The sequence below is a fragment of the Anoplopoma fimbria genome, chromosome 14 (genome assembly GCF_027596085.1).
Source record: "Anoplopoma fimbria isolate UVic2021 breed Golden Eagle Sablefish chromosome 14, Afim_UVic_2022, whole genome shotgun sequence".
Classification (NCBI taxonomy): domain Eukaryota; kingdom Metazoa; phylum Chordata; class Actinopteri; order Perciformes; family Anoplopomatidae; genus Anoplopoma; species Anoplopoma fimbria.
The window spans coordinates 8,568,456-8,582,325 of record NC_072462.1 but is presented as its reverse complement, the minus strand read 5'-3'; the positions used below and the strand labels follow the sequence as shown (position 1 = coordinate 8,582,325).

Below are 13,870 nucleotides of genomic sequence, written 5' to 3'. Positions count from 1 at the left end.
GGATGTTTACAAACCATTTCATCAAATGTGCATCACTTGAGAAACATTACCACCAAATTCAGTCAGCTATATTTGATGGCCTTGAAAAATTGGGACATACAATAGAAATGTATATATTAAAAAGCTATTCTGTGTCTAAAATACATTTATTTTGTATACTTTATTATATAATGTATATAAGCATGTTTTATTTCTCAATGTATGCAAAAATAAAATAAAAAACATACAGTAACCATTTTTTGTATTTAAATGATGATTTTCTCCATGTGAATATTGTTTATAAAACCCAAATATACTTTTGATTATGGTTGCTGGTGGTACCAGCAGTAGGTCATCCAGGTGTTGTTTAATCAGAGCAGTCAGACTGCAGCCTGAGGAGCGTTACAGTTTGGACAGGACGACCTTGATGCTACGCCTGGGGGAATGTGGGGAATGAAAAGCGGTCGGAACAACATCCTGATGATTTAGCTACTTTAAGAGTCTTACCAGTAGTGGAGCTAAAACTGTTAAGTTTGTCCTGAGGCTGGCACTAGTGGAGAGGTCATTGGGTCATTCAAATCAAAAGTGTTCATTCTCCAGGGATCAAAAATGGGTTGAAAAAATGTATTGTTTATTATCTGTTAAGATTCCCATCAGTTGTTACCTTGGCAAGAACTATCCAGCAGTCCATATAAAAATGACAATATAATCAACAAATGTTTACACCACATCAATGACTGGGTGGTGGGTATCTAATGTGGGTATAAGTGTATTTTTTAATAAGGGGGGCACACTTTCAACTCACCAGGTGCACTCTTTTTTCTGACATACAGCTTTGTACCACCACCTGCTGGCCAGAAATATCACTCCTGCTTATCTTCTCCTCACATGAAGTAGTTGCATGACAAGGTTTCCAGTCAATTTACAGTGGTCAAAAGTTGATAGGACCTCCAAATGTCTTAAGAGGCCTAAAGCTTTGTTTTTACTTGTGCTTTAATTCCTACTTTTGGCGCCATCACGGGCTGTGTTGCTCTTCATCATCTGAGTTTTGGGCTTTAGCCGATCCCAGCTGTCATTGGGAGCTAGTAGGAGACAATGTTAAAGGAAGACGAGATATCGGCTGTATCTCCCCTCTATTATTATGGGGAATTTAAGATCTCTGGTGAGTTTACATCACTCACAAAGAGCCAGAGTTTGTTTCGTGAGGGCTCTGTTATGTGCTTTACTGAGACATGGCTGCATGACAACATAGCAGACTCCATTATCAGTTTAGCCGGCTTCCAGTTAGTGCGGGCGGAGTTGCAAAAACAGCAATAAGAGGGGGAGTCCGTATTTACGTGAACAACAGATGGTGAAACCCTGGACACGTTACAGTGAGAGAACGTGTGTAGCTTGGACATTAAACTGTAAGCAGTAAATATCCATCCATATTATTAGCCTAGAGGGTTGTTCCAGTTCTTTACATTATTCCTGTGGCTGATGCGTTGCATGCTGTAGCGGGCTGAATCATCTCTATGACCCCAAGACTACACACTATGCACCCAGGTGCCCTCAAAGCGATCTCTGGGAATGTTAACCACATCACCTTGACAATAACCCTGCATATCTTTAAACAGTTTGCAGACTGCAAACTAAAACACCGGACCTGCTGTATGCTAATGTTAGATAGTGCCCCCTGAGCAGATCGGATCCCAACCTGGTCTACCTGAAGCCAAATAAGACCAATTGGGGGATGGGAGGAAACCTGAATTAAATTCAATTCAATTCAGTTTATTTTGTATAGCCCAGAATCACAAATTACAAATTTGCCTCAGAGGGCTTTACAATCTGTGCACATGCGACATCCTCTGTCCTTCCCTCACATCGGCACAGGAAAAACTCCCCTAAAAAACCCCTTTAACAGGGAGAAAAAAAGGAAGAAACCTATGGGAGAACGACAGAGGAGGGATCCTTCTCCCAGGATGGACAGAATGCAATAGATGTCATGTGTACAGAATGAGCAGCATAACAGTTCTTAGATACAACACATTCAATGTATATGACATAAATGATTCATATAATAAGACAACTTATAATAACAGCAGCAATTATTACAGTAGAATTATAGCCATGAAAATAGGGATAGTAATGTGACTAATAATAATAATCGAAGTAGCAGTGGGTGGCAGTCGGCTCACAGCAGGAGGCACGACTACGGTCCAGGTACCACAACGATTCATGGAAACCTGCAGAACGAGAAAGCAAAAGGGCTTCAGGGTGGAAGTAAAGCTAAAATGCTTAATGGTACAGGTAATAGTAATAGTAATGTGACTAGTAATAATAATAATGGTGGTAGCAGTCGGTGTCAGCAGGGCCGTAGCAGGATGCACATCCACGGTCCAGGTACAGCCACGATTTATAGAAGCCTGCGAAGCGAGAAAGCACAAAGACTCCAGGGTAGAAGCAAGTCAATAAGCGTAATAGTACAGGCAATAATAATAGTAATGTGACTAATAATGATAGTGGTAGTAGTAGTGGGTGTCAGCAGGGCCTCAGTAGGCATGATGACAGTCCAAATATAACCCCGATTCCTGGGAACCAGCGAGGCGAGAAAGCACAAGAACTCCGGGGAAGAAGCAAAATCAGTAATGTGCATAAATAGGAGATTAATACATAAAGAAGGAGGGAGAGAAGAGCTCAGCGTATCCTAGGTAGTCCCCCGGCTGTCTAGGCATATAGCAGCATATCTAGGGGCTGGACCAAGGCGAACCTGAACCAGCCCTAACTATAAGCGCTATCAAAAAGGAAGGTCTTAAGCCTGCTCTTGAAAGTGGTGAGTGTGTCTGCCCCCGGACTGAAACTGGAACCTGGTTCCACAGAAGAGGAGCCTGATAACTGAAGGCTCTGGCTCCCATCCTACTTTTATATACTCTAGGAACCACAAGTAACCCTGCATTGATTGAGCGCAGCTCTCTAGTTGGGTAATATGGAACTATAAGTTCCTTAAGATAAGACGGTGCCTGACCAGTTAGAGCTTTGTAGGTAAGTAAAAGAATTTTAAATTCTATTCTTGATTTAACAGGGAGCCAGTGCAGAGAAGCTAATACTGGAGTAATATGATCTCTTTTCTTAGTTTTTGTTAGAACACGTGCTGCAGCATTCTGGATCAACTGTAAAGATCTAAGAGACCTATTAGAGCAGCCTGATAATAAGGAGTTACAGTAATCTAGGCTAGAGGTAACAAATGCATGAACTAGTTTTTCTGCATCACTTTGAGACAGGATTTGCCTGATTTTCGCAATGTTACGTAAATGAAAAAAGGCTGTCCTTGAGATCTGTTTTATATAAGAGTTAAAAGACAGATCCTGGTCAAAGATAACTCCAAGGTTCTTAACGGTAGTGCTGGATGCTAGAGCAATGCCATCCAGAGAAACTATATCGTTAGATAATTGAATTCGAAGGTGATCTGGACCTAGTAGGATAACTTCTGTTTTTTCAGAGTTTAACATTAAAAAGTTACAGGTCATCCAGGTTTTTATGTCCGTAAGACATGCTTGAAGTTTAGAGAACTGGTTAGTTTCGTCTGGCTTAATTGATAGATATAACTGGGTATCATCTGCATAACAATGAAAGTTTACTGTGTGTTTTCTGATAATATTCCCCAAGGGAAGCATATATAAGGTAAATAAAATAGGTCCAAGAACAGACCCCTGTGGAACTCCGTGACTAACCCTGGTTTTCATCGAGCTTTCATTGTTTACATATACAAACTGAGATCGGTCTGATAAATACGACTTAAACCAGCTAAGTGCGATTCCTTTAATGCCTATTAGATGCTCCAATCTCTGTAATGCAGCACTAAGGTCTAGCAATACAAGTACAGAGACAAGTCCTTTGTCTGAAGCTATTAGAAGGTCATTGGTAATTTTCACCAGTGCCGTCTCTGTGCTATGATTCACTCTAAATCCTGACTGAAAATCCTCAAATAAACTATTGTTATGCATAAAGTCACAGAGCTGATTTGCTACTGCTTTCTCAAGGATCTTAGAGAGGAACGGAAGGTTAGATATAGGTCTATAGTTAGCCAACACCTCTGGATCTAGAGTAGGTTTCTTAAGAAGAGGTTTAATTACAGCTAGTTTGAAGGCCTGTGGTACATGGCCCGTCAGTAAAGACAGATTGATAATTTCTAATAAGGAGTTACTAATTAAAGGTAAAACTTCCTTAAGCAGCCTAGTCGGAATCGGGTCTAAGAGACAGGTGGAAGGTTTAGACTTAGAAATAGTTAAAGTCAATTGTTGAAGGTCGATGGGAGAAAAGCCATCTAAATATATTTCAGGTTCTACAGCTATGGATCGATCGGTACTGGTTGAGGGCAGTAGATTATAAAAATTTTCTCTAATAGTTAGAATCTTATCATTGAAGAAGTTCATGAAGTCACTACTACTGAGGTTTATAGGAATACACGGCTCAACAGAGCTGTGACTCTCTGTCAGCCTGGCTACAGTGCTGAAGAGAACCCTAGGGTTGTTCTTATTTTTCTCTATTAATGCTGAATAATAGGCTGCTCTAGCATTACGGAGTGTCTTCTTATATATTTTAAGACTGTCTCGCCAGACTAACCGCGCTTCATCCACATTGGTGGAACGCCATATCCTTTCAAGTTTTCGCGATATTTGCTTTAAATCGCGGGTTTGAGGATTATACCATGGAGCAAACCTCCTTTCTTTTATTAGCTTCTTTTTTAGAGGAGCTATAGAGTCCAGTGTCATTCGCAGTGAGCATGCAGCACTATCAACAAGATGGTCAATCTGAGACGGACTAAAGCTAGCGTAGGAGTCCTCTGTTATATTGAGCAATGGTACTGAATAAAACCCTGAAGAAATCGCTTCTTTGAATTTAGCTACAGCATTATCAGATAGACATAGAAACTTTTGCCTAATGGCGTACACTCTGGTAGAACAAATTCAAAGGTTATTAGAAAATGGTCCGATAAAAGAGAGTTCTGTTGAGAGACAATTACATTTTCTACTTCAATACCATATACCAGAACAAGGTCGAGGGTATGGTTAAAAGAGTGAGTCGGTTTATGTACACACTGACAGAAGCCAATAGAATCTAGTAATGAACCAAACGCAGTACTAAGGCTATCATTATACACATCCACATGAATATTAAAATCCCCTACAATAATAACTTTATCTGTCTTAAGGACTAAACTAGATAAAAACTCTGAGAATTCAGATAGGAATTCAGAATACGCACCTGGTGCACGATACACTATAACAAATAAAATTGACTTTAATGCTTTCCCGCTCGGGTTTGAAAGACTAAGAACAAGGCTTTCAAATGAGTTGTAATTTAATTTAGGTTTAGGGTTTATTAATAGGCTTGAGTCAAAGATAGCTGCTACTCCACCTCCTCGGCCTGTGCCTCGAGGAATATGAGTATTAATATAACTTGGAGGAGTTGATTCATTAAGGCTAACATACTCTTCATGACACAGCCAGGTTTCAGTAAGACAAAATAAATCAATATGATTATCTGATATTAAATCATTTACAAGTACACCCTTAGATGACAGAGATCTAATATTTAAGAGTCCACATTTAACTGTCCTGTTTTGATGCACTGTTGCATCGGTTGCCTTAACTTTTATTAAGTTATTTTGTATAACTCCTCTTCTGTTGACTTTAAATAATTGAAGTGGCCGTGGGGCAGACACAGTCTCTATAGGGTTTTGGGTGGGTAACTGCTCCAAAGGAAGCGCAGAGAGGTGTGAAAGACTGCGACTTTGCTTCTGCTTCCTGGTCTGAACTCTGGGTCATGGATTAGGTCCACTAATGAACTGGGTCAGATTTCTAGAGATGAGATCCGCTCCATCCAAAGTAGGATGGATGCCGTCTCTCCTAATCAGACCAGGTTTTCCCCAGAAAGTATGCCAATTGTCTACGAAGCCCACATTGTTTGCAGGACACCACCTCGACAGCCAGCGGCGGAATGATGACATGCGGCTATACATCTCATCATTGACCAGATTAGGGAGAGGGCCAGAGAATACTACGGAGTCCGACATTGTCTTTGCGTACGAACACACCGATTCCACGTTCAATTTAGTGACCTCCGAGCGACGTAATCGGGTGTCATTACGACGTGAATAACAATCGTACTGTATTTACGTTTAGCCTTAGCCAGCAGTTTCAAATGGGATTCTATGTCGCCCGCTCTGGCCCCGGGATGCAGTTAACTATAGCCCCTGTCTTCGCTAACTTCACGTTTCTCAGAATGGAGCTGCCGATCACCAGAGTTGGTTTCTCAGCGGGTGTGTCGCTGAGCGGGGAAAACCGGTTAGAAACGTGAAGCGGTTGGTGGTGCCCCGTGTGCTTCGACATAGAACTATGCTTCCTTCGGACAGTCACCCAGCCTCCCGGCTGCTCGGGGGTTGCCGGGGGACAGCTAGCAGGAGCTAAGTCTGGTTGGCCCGCACCAACTACGGGAGTGGGCTGGCTAACTGCAGTAGCTAACGACTGAGCTTCAATGGTGCGGAACCGGGCCTCTAACTCACTGAGCCTCGCCTCCAACCTAACAAACAAACTACATTTGTTACATGTACCCGTATCAGTAAAGGAGGCAGAGGCATGGCTAAACATGAGACACACTGAGCAGGAGGGAGGAGGAGAGAGAGAAGGAGAGAGGAGCGCCATCGCTAGCTGCTAAGCTAAATGAGGCTAGCTAGCGTTAGCAGAACTGAACAACGTGTAAACTGTTGGTTTAAGCGAAAAGTCGCTGAATTAAGATGTGATATGAGTGTTCAAGTGTTTTAAATGTAAAACAGGTAATTAGCCGCTATAATAAAGAATGTCACACAATTCACTAGTTTTCGCTGGAGCTGCGAAAAGTACGCTATCAACTACGCTGAGAACCGGAAGTGAGGCAACACGCTTACCGCAGTACGTCAGCACGTCCCTGAATGAGGCCAATGATTTAAATCTGTTCATAAACAGGTTTGACAATGTGCCCTCTGCCCACCTTCCCCCAGCTCCCCCTATGATCATCCCCCCTCAGGTCCCTCACCTCTGAATTCTTCTTCAACGACCCTGCCCATCCCTACTCTTGTGAACTCACCTACACCTCCGTCCCCTTGCCCATCTCTTCCAGCACCCTCACCACACCATCCCTCCTCAACAACTCTGGTTGCTCCCTCCCTCATCCGTGCTCTCTAACAGCTCTCCAGGGTCTATCACCATCACAGCAGATGATGTGAGAAGAGAGCTCAGTAGACTACGCCCAGGCAGGTTGCTGGGCCTGGGCCTGAGCTGTGATGCTCAGCTGGTGCGTGATCCTTTAGTACCACCAACCTGAGCCTGAGCCCTATGGTTGTCCCTGTCCTGTGGAAGACGTGAATGTGGGTGCTCCACTAGTGGCCTAGATCACCAACAGTCTCAAAGGTTGGCCACAGTTTGTCAGGCTGCAGCGCATTGTGTCCAACAAATTAGTGAGTAGCACAGGGCACCTCAGGGTCCTGTCTCCCTTCCTGTTCACACTCTAAACCAGGGGTGGGCAATTATTTTTCCCAGGGGGCCAAATGAGCAACTGAAAATATTTTGGAGGGCCGGGCCAAAATGCCGAACTCAATTATGCATAATATACATTTTATTTCTATATAAAAAGCAGTAAATGGCATTGTTTTGACCGCTGGTAAGAGTGTATGTTATTATTTGGCAATTAAAAGGTGAGGTTAGCTTTCAAAAATATAATTTATTCAAATAGAATTTCCAAAATGATAAACAAAATGTGAAACATTTGACTCATTTTCAGTCACATTAATAACAAAGGGCATTTTGAGTTTCATATACTATTGAAACAAGGATTTTCTTAGCTTTCTAAAGACATCACATCATCTTTGTAGCCAAAATAAACAAGACATGTCACTGAACTGTGTAACTGTGTAAAGAAAAGTGTCCCAGTTTTGTAGCCTTTTTGACTTTACATGCCTATATTAAACATTTAATGTTTTCAGAACTGTGCAAAAAAAAAAAAAAAAAAAAAAAAAAAAAAGATCAAGTGTCCCATTTCACTTGTTATATTTCCACATTTTAGTGTTCTTCAGTTCTTTTTTTTACTGTGCAGAAAAAAAGAAAAGGATCAAGTGTCCCATTTCACTTGTTATATTCCCACATTTTAGTGTTCTTCAGTTATTTTTTTTTCATTCAGTGTGAGAAATCCAGTCTCTGTTGAGCTTTAACAAGCCCTTCAAAGTCAGGTTGAATGTCTGAGGTGGAGATGCGAAGCACAGCTGACAGATGTTCATCAGTGAGAGAGGATCTGTACCTGGATTTGGTAAACTTCATGACTGAGAATGTCTGTTCACATATGTAGGTGGATCCAAAGAGAACCAACATCTTCTGAGCATGTCTCCTCATGTTTGGAAAGTTCTCCTCCTTGAGAGCAGAGTAGAACTCTAGCAGTGATGCTGACTTAAAGTGCTCTTTCAGTAGTGAATCAGACTGCAGGTCAATGAGTTCAAGCTGAACATCAGTGGGTGCACTATCAACACTGCAGGTAAAGGGAGAGGAAACCAGCTGCATTTCATCCTCAACCTTTTTGAAATCTTGAAAACGCCTTGAAAATTCATCATGCAGTGCTCCTAAGGTTTAGAGTCTAAACCTTACTTCGGATACTGCTCACAGTCCTGCCACCTGCAGAAGTTTTCAGAAGACTCTGCCATTGTGGGCTGTATCAGTAGGGGACAGGAGGCTGAGTTCTGGAGTGTGGTGGACAGTTTTGTTAAGTGGTGTGAATTGAATCACTTGAAAGTCATCTTCACAAAGACAACAAAACTTGTGTTTGATTTTAGGAGGCAAAGGTCCCCTCCGAAACTAGTCCGCATAAGATGAACAGAGGTGGACATCGATGAGGAGTACAAATACCTAGGCATCCAGATAGACCATATTGTCATCCTACACTGTAGTGTTCTGGGTCAGAGGGGTGAAGGCAGCTTATGTCAATAGACTCAATAAACTCATCAGGAAAGCTGATTCGGTCCTGGGAGTGGAACTGGAGTCTGTGGTGGAGGTATCAGAGAGGAGGATGCTGAAGAAATACTCAGTAATCTGGACAATGCCTCTCATCCCCTGCATGCCACACTGAAGTCACTTCAGAGCACTTTCAGCAGTAGACTGAGACCACAGAGGTCCAACACAGAACGCTATGTGCAATATTATTGTCATTAATCTATATGCAATATAACTTCATTAACTTACTTCTCTCTTAATATCATGCTCATAACCCTATTTTAGATTATACTAGGCATTGGTTTTAGTATCACTTCTTATACACTTTGGATTTTAACTCTTTTGTTGTTGTATTTTACTTATTGTTTTGGTTGAATTTTTTATTTATTTATTTACTCTTATTGCTATTGTGTTGTATTTTGGCAATAGTGTTACAACACTTAATAACTGTTTTGTATTGTTCATATATGTTTATGTTTTTATTGTATTATTTTATGCTACTCTTTTGAAGAATTTCCTTCGGGATTAATAAAGTTAAATCTCATTTTATGTTAACTTATCTCTGCACTGTAGCGCAACCCTCCGCAGATGGCACTCAATCTCCGAGCATGTGTGGAGGTTTATACTTATGGCACTGTTATTCTCCGAAAGGCAAGAGGATGAATTAACTGTGAAAAATCAAAAAGACAACAAGTATAACCAATCAGTGTAACAATTTAAGTTGGCTGGCAAAATATATACTCAAATGTAGATGTTTTAAGACCTCCTGTTTCCAAAGCATCTAAAGGCGAATTGGCCTTCTTTGTATACTACAAAGCAAGTAAATCGTGTTTTTATTAGTGGACTATTTGTGATAGACACGTGATCGTTCGTCCCAAACATTCTGAGGTGCACGACCAAGCTCTGCAACCATTTTGCAAGAGACCCTATGTGCCCCACGCGCCACACTGGCATGACTAGAGTACAAACAAAAGACCTTTTGTATGAGCCCAGCACAGGAAGTGGGAAGTCATTTTTCAATTGAAGATATTTGAGAGAATACATTAGCCTATTTACATTTATTTGCATATTTCTTAATTACTAAACAAAAAACTAGTAAATTGTAAACCTTATTATATTGCCATTTTACTCAAACTCTTTCAATATGTTCACCTTGCACCTTCCATTCAGTGTCTATATTAAAAGTGTCTATATTAAAAGGCATAGTCGGATTGTGTGAAGTAGAGTTGTATGATGTACTTATCCATAGACCTGTAGTAGGTGGCAGTTTTAAATATTTATGACTGATACTTGTCCTAAGTCATTCCAACCAACCTGGAGGGACCCTCGATGTCCATATTCAGCCCCCTTGCCTCAACATCTACAGGAATGCAACACCTTGGAAATCTTGACAGCTTGCTGATCTATTCAAAGACACTTTTTGACCAATTCAAAACTTTGGGCTTCTGTCTTAACCCTAATTAGCACCTTCACGTGTAGCTGAGCTAGCTTTACCCAATACAGTTTAATTACTCTTAGCCATCAAGCTGAGCTGCGATTATAATACTGAGCAATGATGTATCTTTATTTTATTTTTAATTTTCAGGAATTTTGATCATCAAAATTTAAACAATAAAATTGACTTTTTGAGTAAGATAGTGTAGGAGACGCATTTTTTTCTATATTTGTGCATAAGTGCAGAGTCAGAGAGAGCAGCTTTAAAGGCCAAAGTTGCAAGAAAAGCATGCCATCGAAGAGAGGGAACAAATGTTTAGAAAAAGAAGAGAAACATTGGAATTTGCATACAGATATAGCAGCTACTACTGCCAAAATATCTAAAAGAGGCTGGAATGTCAAAGCTTAACCCAGTACAGCCTGATGTAGCCCCAGTTCAGAAACCTGTGTAAGGTTCAGAGGCAGCTGAAGTCATTAATGGTGCATCAGCAACTAAAGATGCACAACTGGATGAAAAGCTGGAGCGGTTGCTTTATTCTTATATGGATGCTCCAGTAGTAAGGAGCAAGGCAAGTGCTCATTGTCAATTTCCCAGTTTTGATTTAAAAAGCAGATAATCATCAAAGTCAGTCTGTAAATAGGGACATTAGTAATGTCCAGTCACAACCGCAGCAGCAAACCCCTCTGTCATACCCCCTGTGGTAATCAATTCTGTCACAAGAGCAAATTCCTTTTACACCCAGTTCTGCAAAGGAAAACCACATGATCAAAATTCTGGAGGATCAAAACAACTTGACAAAGATTTCTTGTGAAACAGCAACTTCTTTCTACATTACCACAATGAAGCATTCCACTGATGGACAAATTCTGGAATATAGGTATTTTATTTCTTTCATTTGAAAACATGATTAAAAATAAAACCGACAACAACAGAGAGAGGCTGCAGTTCCTTATACAGTTTACAAAAGGCCAAGCTCAAAAGCTAGTCAAAAGCTGTGAGTACATGTCCCCAAATAGAGGCTACCAGAAAGCTAAAGAGCTACTAAAGGAAAACTTTGGAAACAAAAACAGAATCTTCTTTGCTTAGTTGGAAAAGGCTTTATCCCTAACCCAAATAAAATCTGAGGATTCACGATGCAGGATAATGCCATGTTTCTTAGGAAGTGCTACAATACTATGGAGGAAATAGCATACATGGAGAAAGTGGACACAGTATCCAACATGAGAAGCATTTTACTTAAATGATTTGTTGCGTTTCTGAATATATATATATATATATATATATATATATATATATATATATATATATATATATATATACAGTGGGTACGGAAAGTATTCAGACCCCTTTAAATTTTTCACTCTTTGTTTCATTGCAGCCATTTGCTAAAATCGAAAAAGTTCATTTTTTTTCGCATTAATGTACACTCAGCAACCCATCTTGACAGAAAAAAACAGAAATGTAGAAATTTTTGCAAATTTATAAAAAAAGAAAAACTGAAATATCACATGGTCATAAGTATTCAGACCCTTTGCTCAGTATTGAGTAGAAGCACCCTTTTGAGCTAGTACAGCCATGAGTCTTCTTGGGAATGATGCAACAAGTTTCTCACACCTGGATTTGGGGATCCTCTGCCATTCTTCCTTGCAGATCCTCTCCAGTTCTGTCAGGTTGGATGGTGAACGTTGGTGGACAGCCATTTTCAGGTCTCTCCAGAGATGCTCAATTGGGTTTATGTCAGGGCTCTGGCTGGGCCAGTCAAGAATGGTCACAGACTTGTTCCGAAGCCACTCGTTTGTTATTTTAGCTGTGTGCTTCGGGTCATTGTCTTGTTGGAAGGTGAACCTTCGGCCCAGTCTGAGGTCCTGAGCACTCTGGAGGATGTTTTCTTCCAGGATATCTCTGTACTTGGCCGCATTCATCTTTCCTTCAATTGTCGTCCTGTCCCTGCAGCTGAAAAACACCCCCATAGCATGATGCTGCCACCACCATGTTTCACTGTTGGGATTGTATTGGGCAGGTGATGAGCAGTGCCTGGTTTTCTCCACACATACCGCTTAGAATTAACGCCAAAAAGTTCAATCTTGGTCTCATCAGAGAATCTTATTTCTCATAGTTTGGGAGTCCTCCATGTGTTTTTTGGCAAACTCTATGCGGGCTTTCATATGTCTTGCACTGAGGAGAGGCTTCCGTCGGGCCACTCTGCCATAAAGCCCCGACTGGTGGAGGGCTGCAGTGATAGTTGACTTTGTGGAACTTTCTCCCATCTCCCTACTGCATCTCTGGAGCTCAGCCACAGTGATCTTTGGGTTCTTCTTTACCTCTCTCCCCAAGGCTCTTCTCCCACGATTGCTCAGTTTGGCTGGACGGCCAGGTCTAGGAAGAGTTCTGGTCATCCCATACTTCTTCCATTTAAGGATTATGGAGGCCACTGTGCTCTTAGGAACCTTGAGTGCTGCAGAAATTCTTTTGTAACCTTGGCCAGATCTGTGCCTTGCCACAATTCTGTCTCTGAGCTCCTTGGGCAGTTCCTTCGACCTCATGATTCTCATTTGTTCTGACATGCACTGTGAGCTGTAAGGTCTTATATAGACAGGTGTGTGCCTTTCCTAATCAAGTCCAAAGTTTAATTAAACACAGCTGGACTCCAATGAGGGCTGCACGGTGGTGTAGTGGTTAGCACTGTCGCCTCACAGCAAGAGGGTCCTGGGTTCAATTCCCAGGCTAGACAACCTTCTGTGTGGAGTTTGCATGTTCTCCCCGTGTCAGCGTGGGTTCTCTCCGGGTTCCTCCCACAGTCCAAAGACATGCAGCTTAGGTTAATTGATGACTCTGAAATTGCCCGTAGGTGTGGATGTGAGTGTGAATGGTTGTTTGTCTCTATATGTCAGCCCTGTGATAGGCTGGCGACCTGTCCAGGGTGTACCCTGCCTTCGCCCATTGACAGCTGGGATCGGCTCCAGCACCCCCGCGACCCTTAACTGGATAAGCGGTTACGGAAGATGGATGGATGGACTCCAATGAAGGAGTAGAACCATCTCAAGGAGGATCAGAAGAAATGGACAGCATGTGAGTTAAATATGAGTGTCACAGCAAAGGGTCTGAATACTTATGACCATGTGATATTTCAGTTTTTCTTTTTTAATAAATTTGCAAAAATTTCAACATTTCTGTTTTTTTCTGTCAAGATGGGTTGCTGAGTGTAGATTAATGCGAAAAAAAATGAACTTTTTCGATTTTAGCAAATGGCTGCAATGAAACAAAGAGTGAAAAATTTAAAGGGGTCTGAATACTTTCCGTACCCACTGTATATATATATATATATATATATATATATATATATATATATATATGATATATTTGAGAACAATCATGCAGAGGAGGTCCTGCAGGAAGAACTACCAGAGCAACCAGGAAAAGTTTGGTACAACCACACCATGGGGTGTACCACCCCAAGAAGAGA

At 41.3% G+C, this 13,870-nt stretch overlaps 1 protein-coding gene across 1 annotated transcript in view; it reads right to left on the bottom strand.

Moving 5' to 3' along the window:
* Positions 1-1,743: 1,743 nt before the first annotated feature.
* Positions 1,744-13,870, bottom strand: part of LOC129102349 (THAP domain-containing protein 1-like) — a 37,211-nt gene continuing 25,084 nt past the window's right edge. Inside the window, exon 3 of the mRNA XM_054612459.1 lies at positions 1,744-2,384. Coding sequence (XP_054468434.1) covers positions 2,070-2,384 — 315 coding nt within the window. The 3' untranslated portion in view covers positions 1,744-2,069. The remainder of the gene's footprint in view (positions 2,385-13,870) is intronic.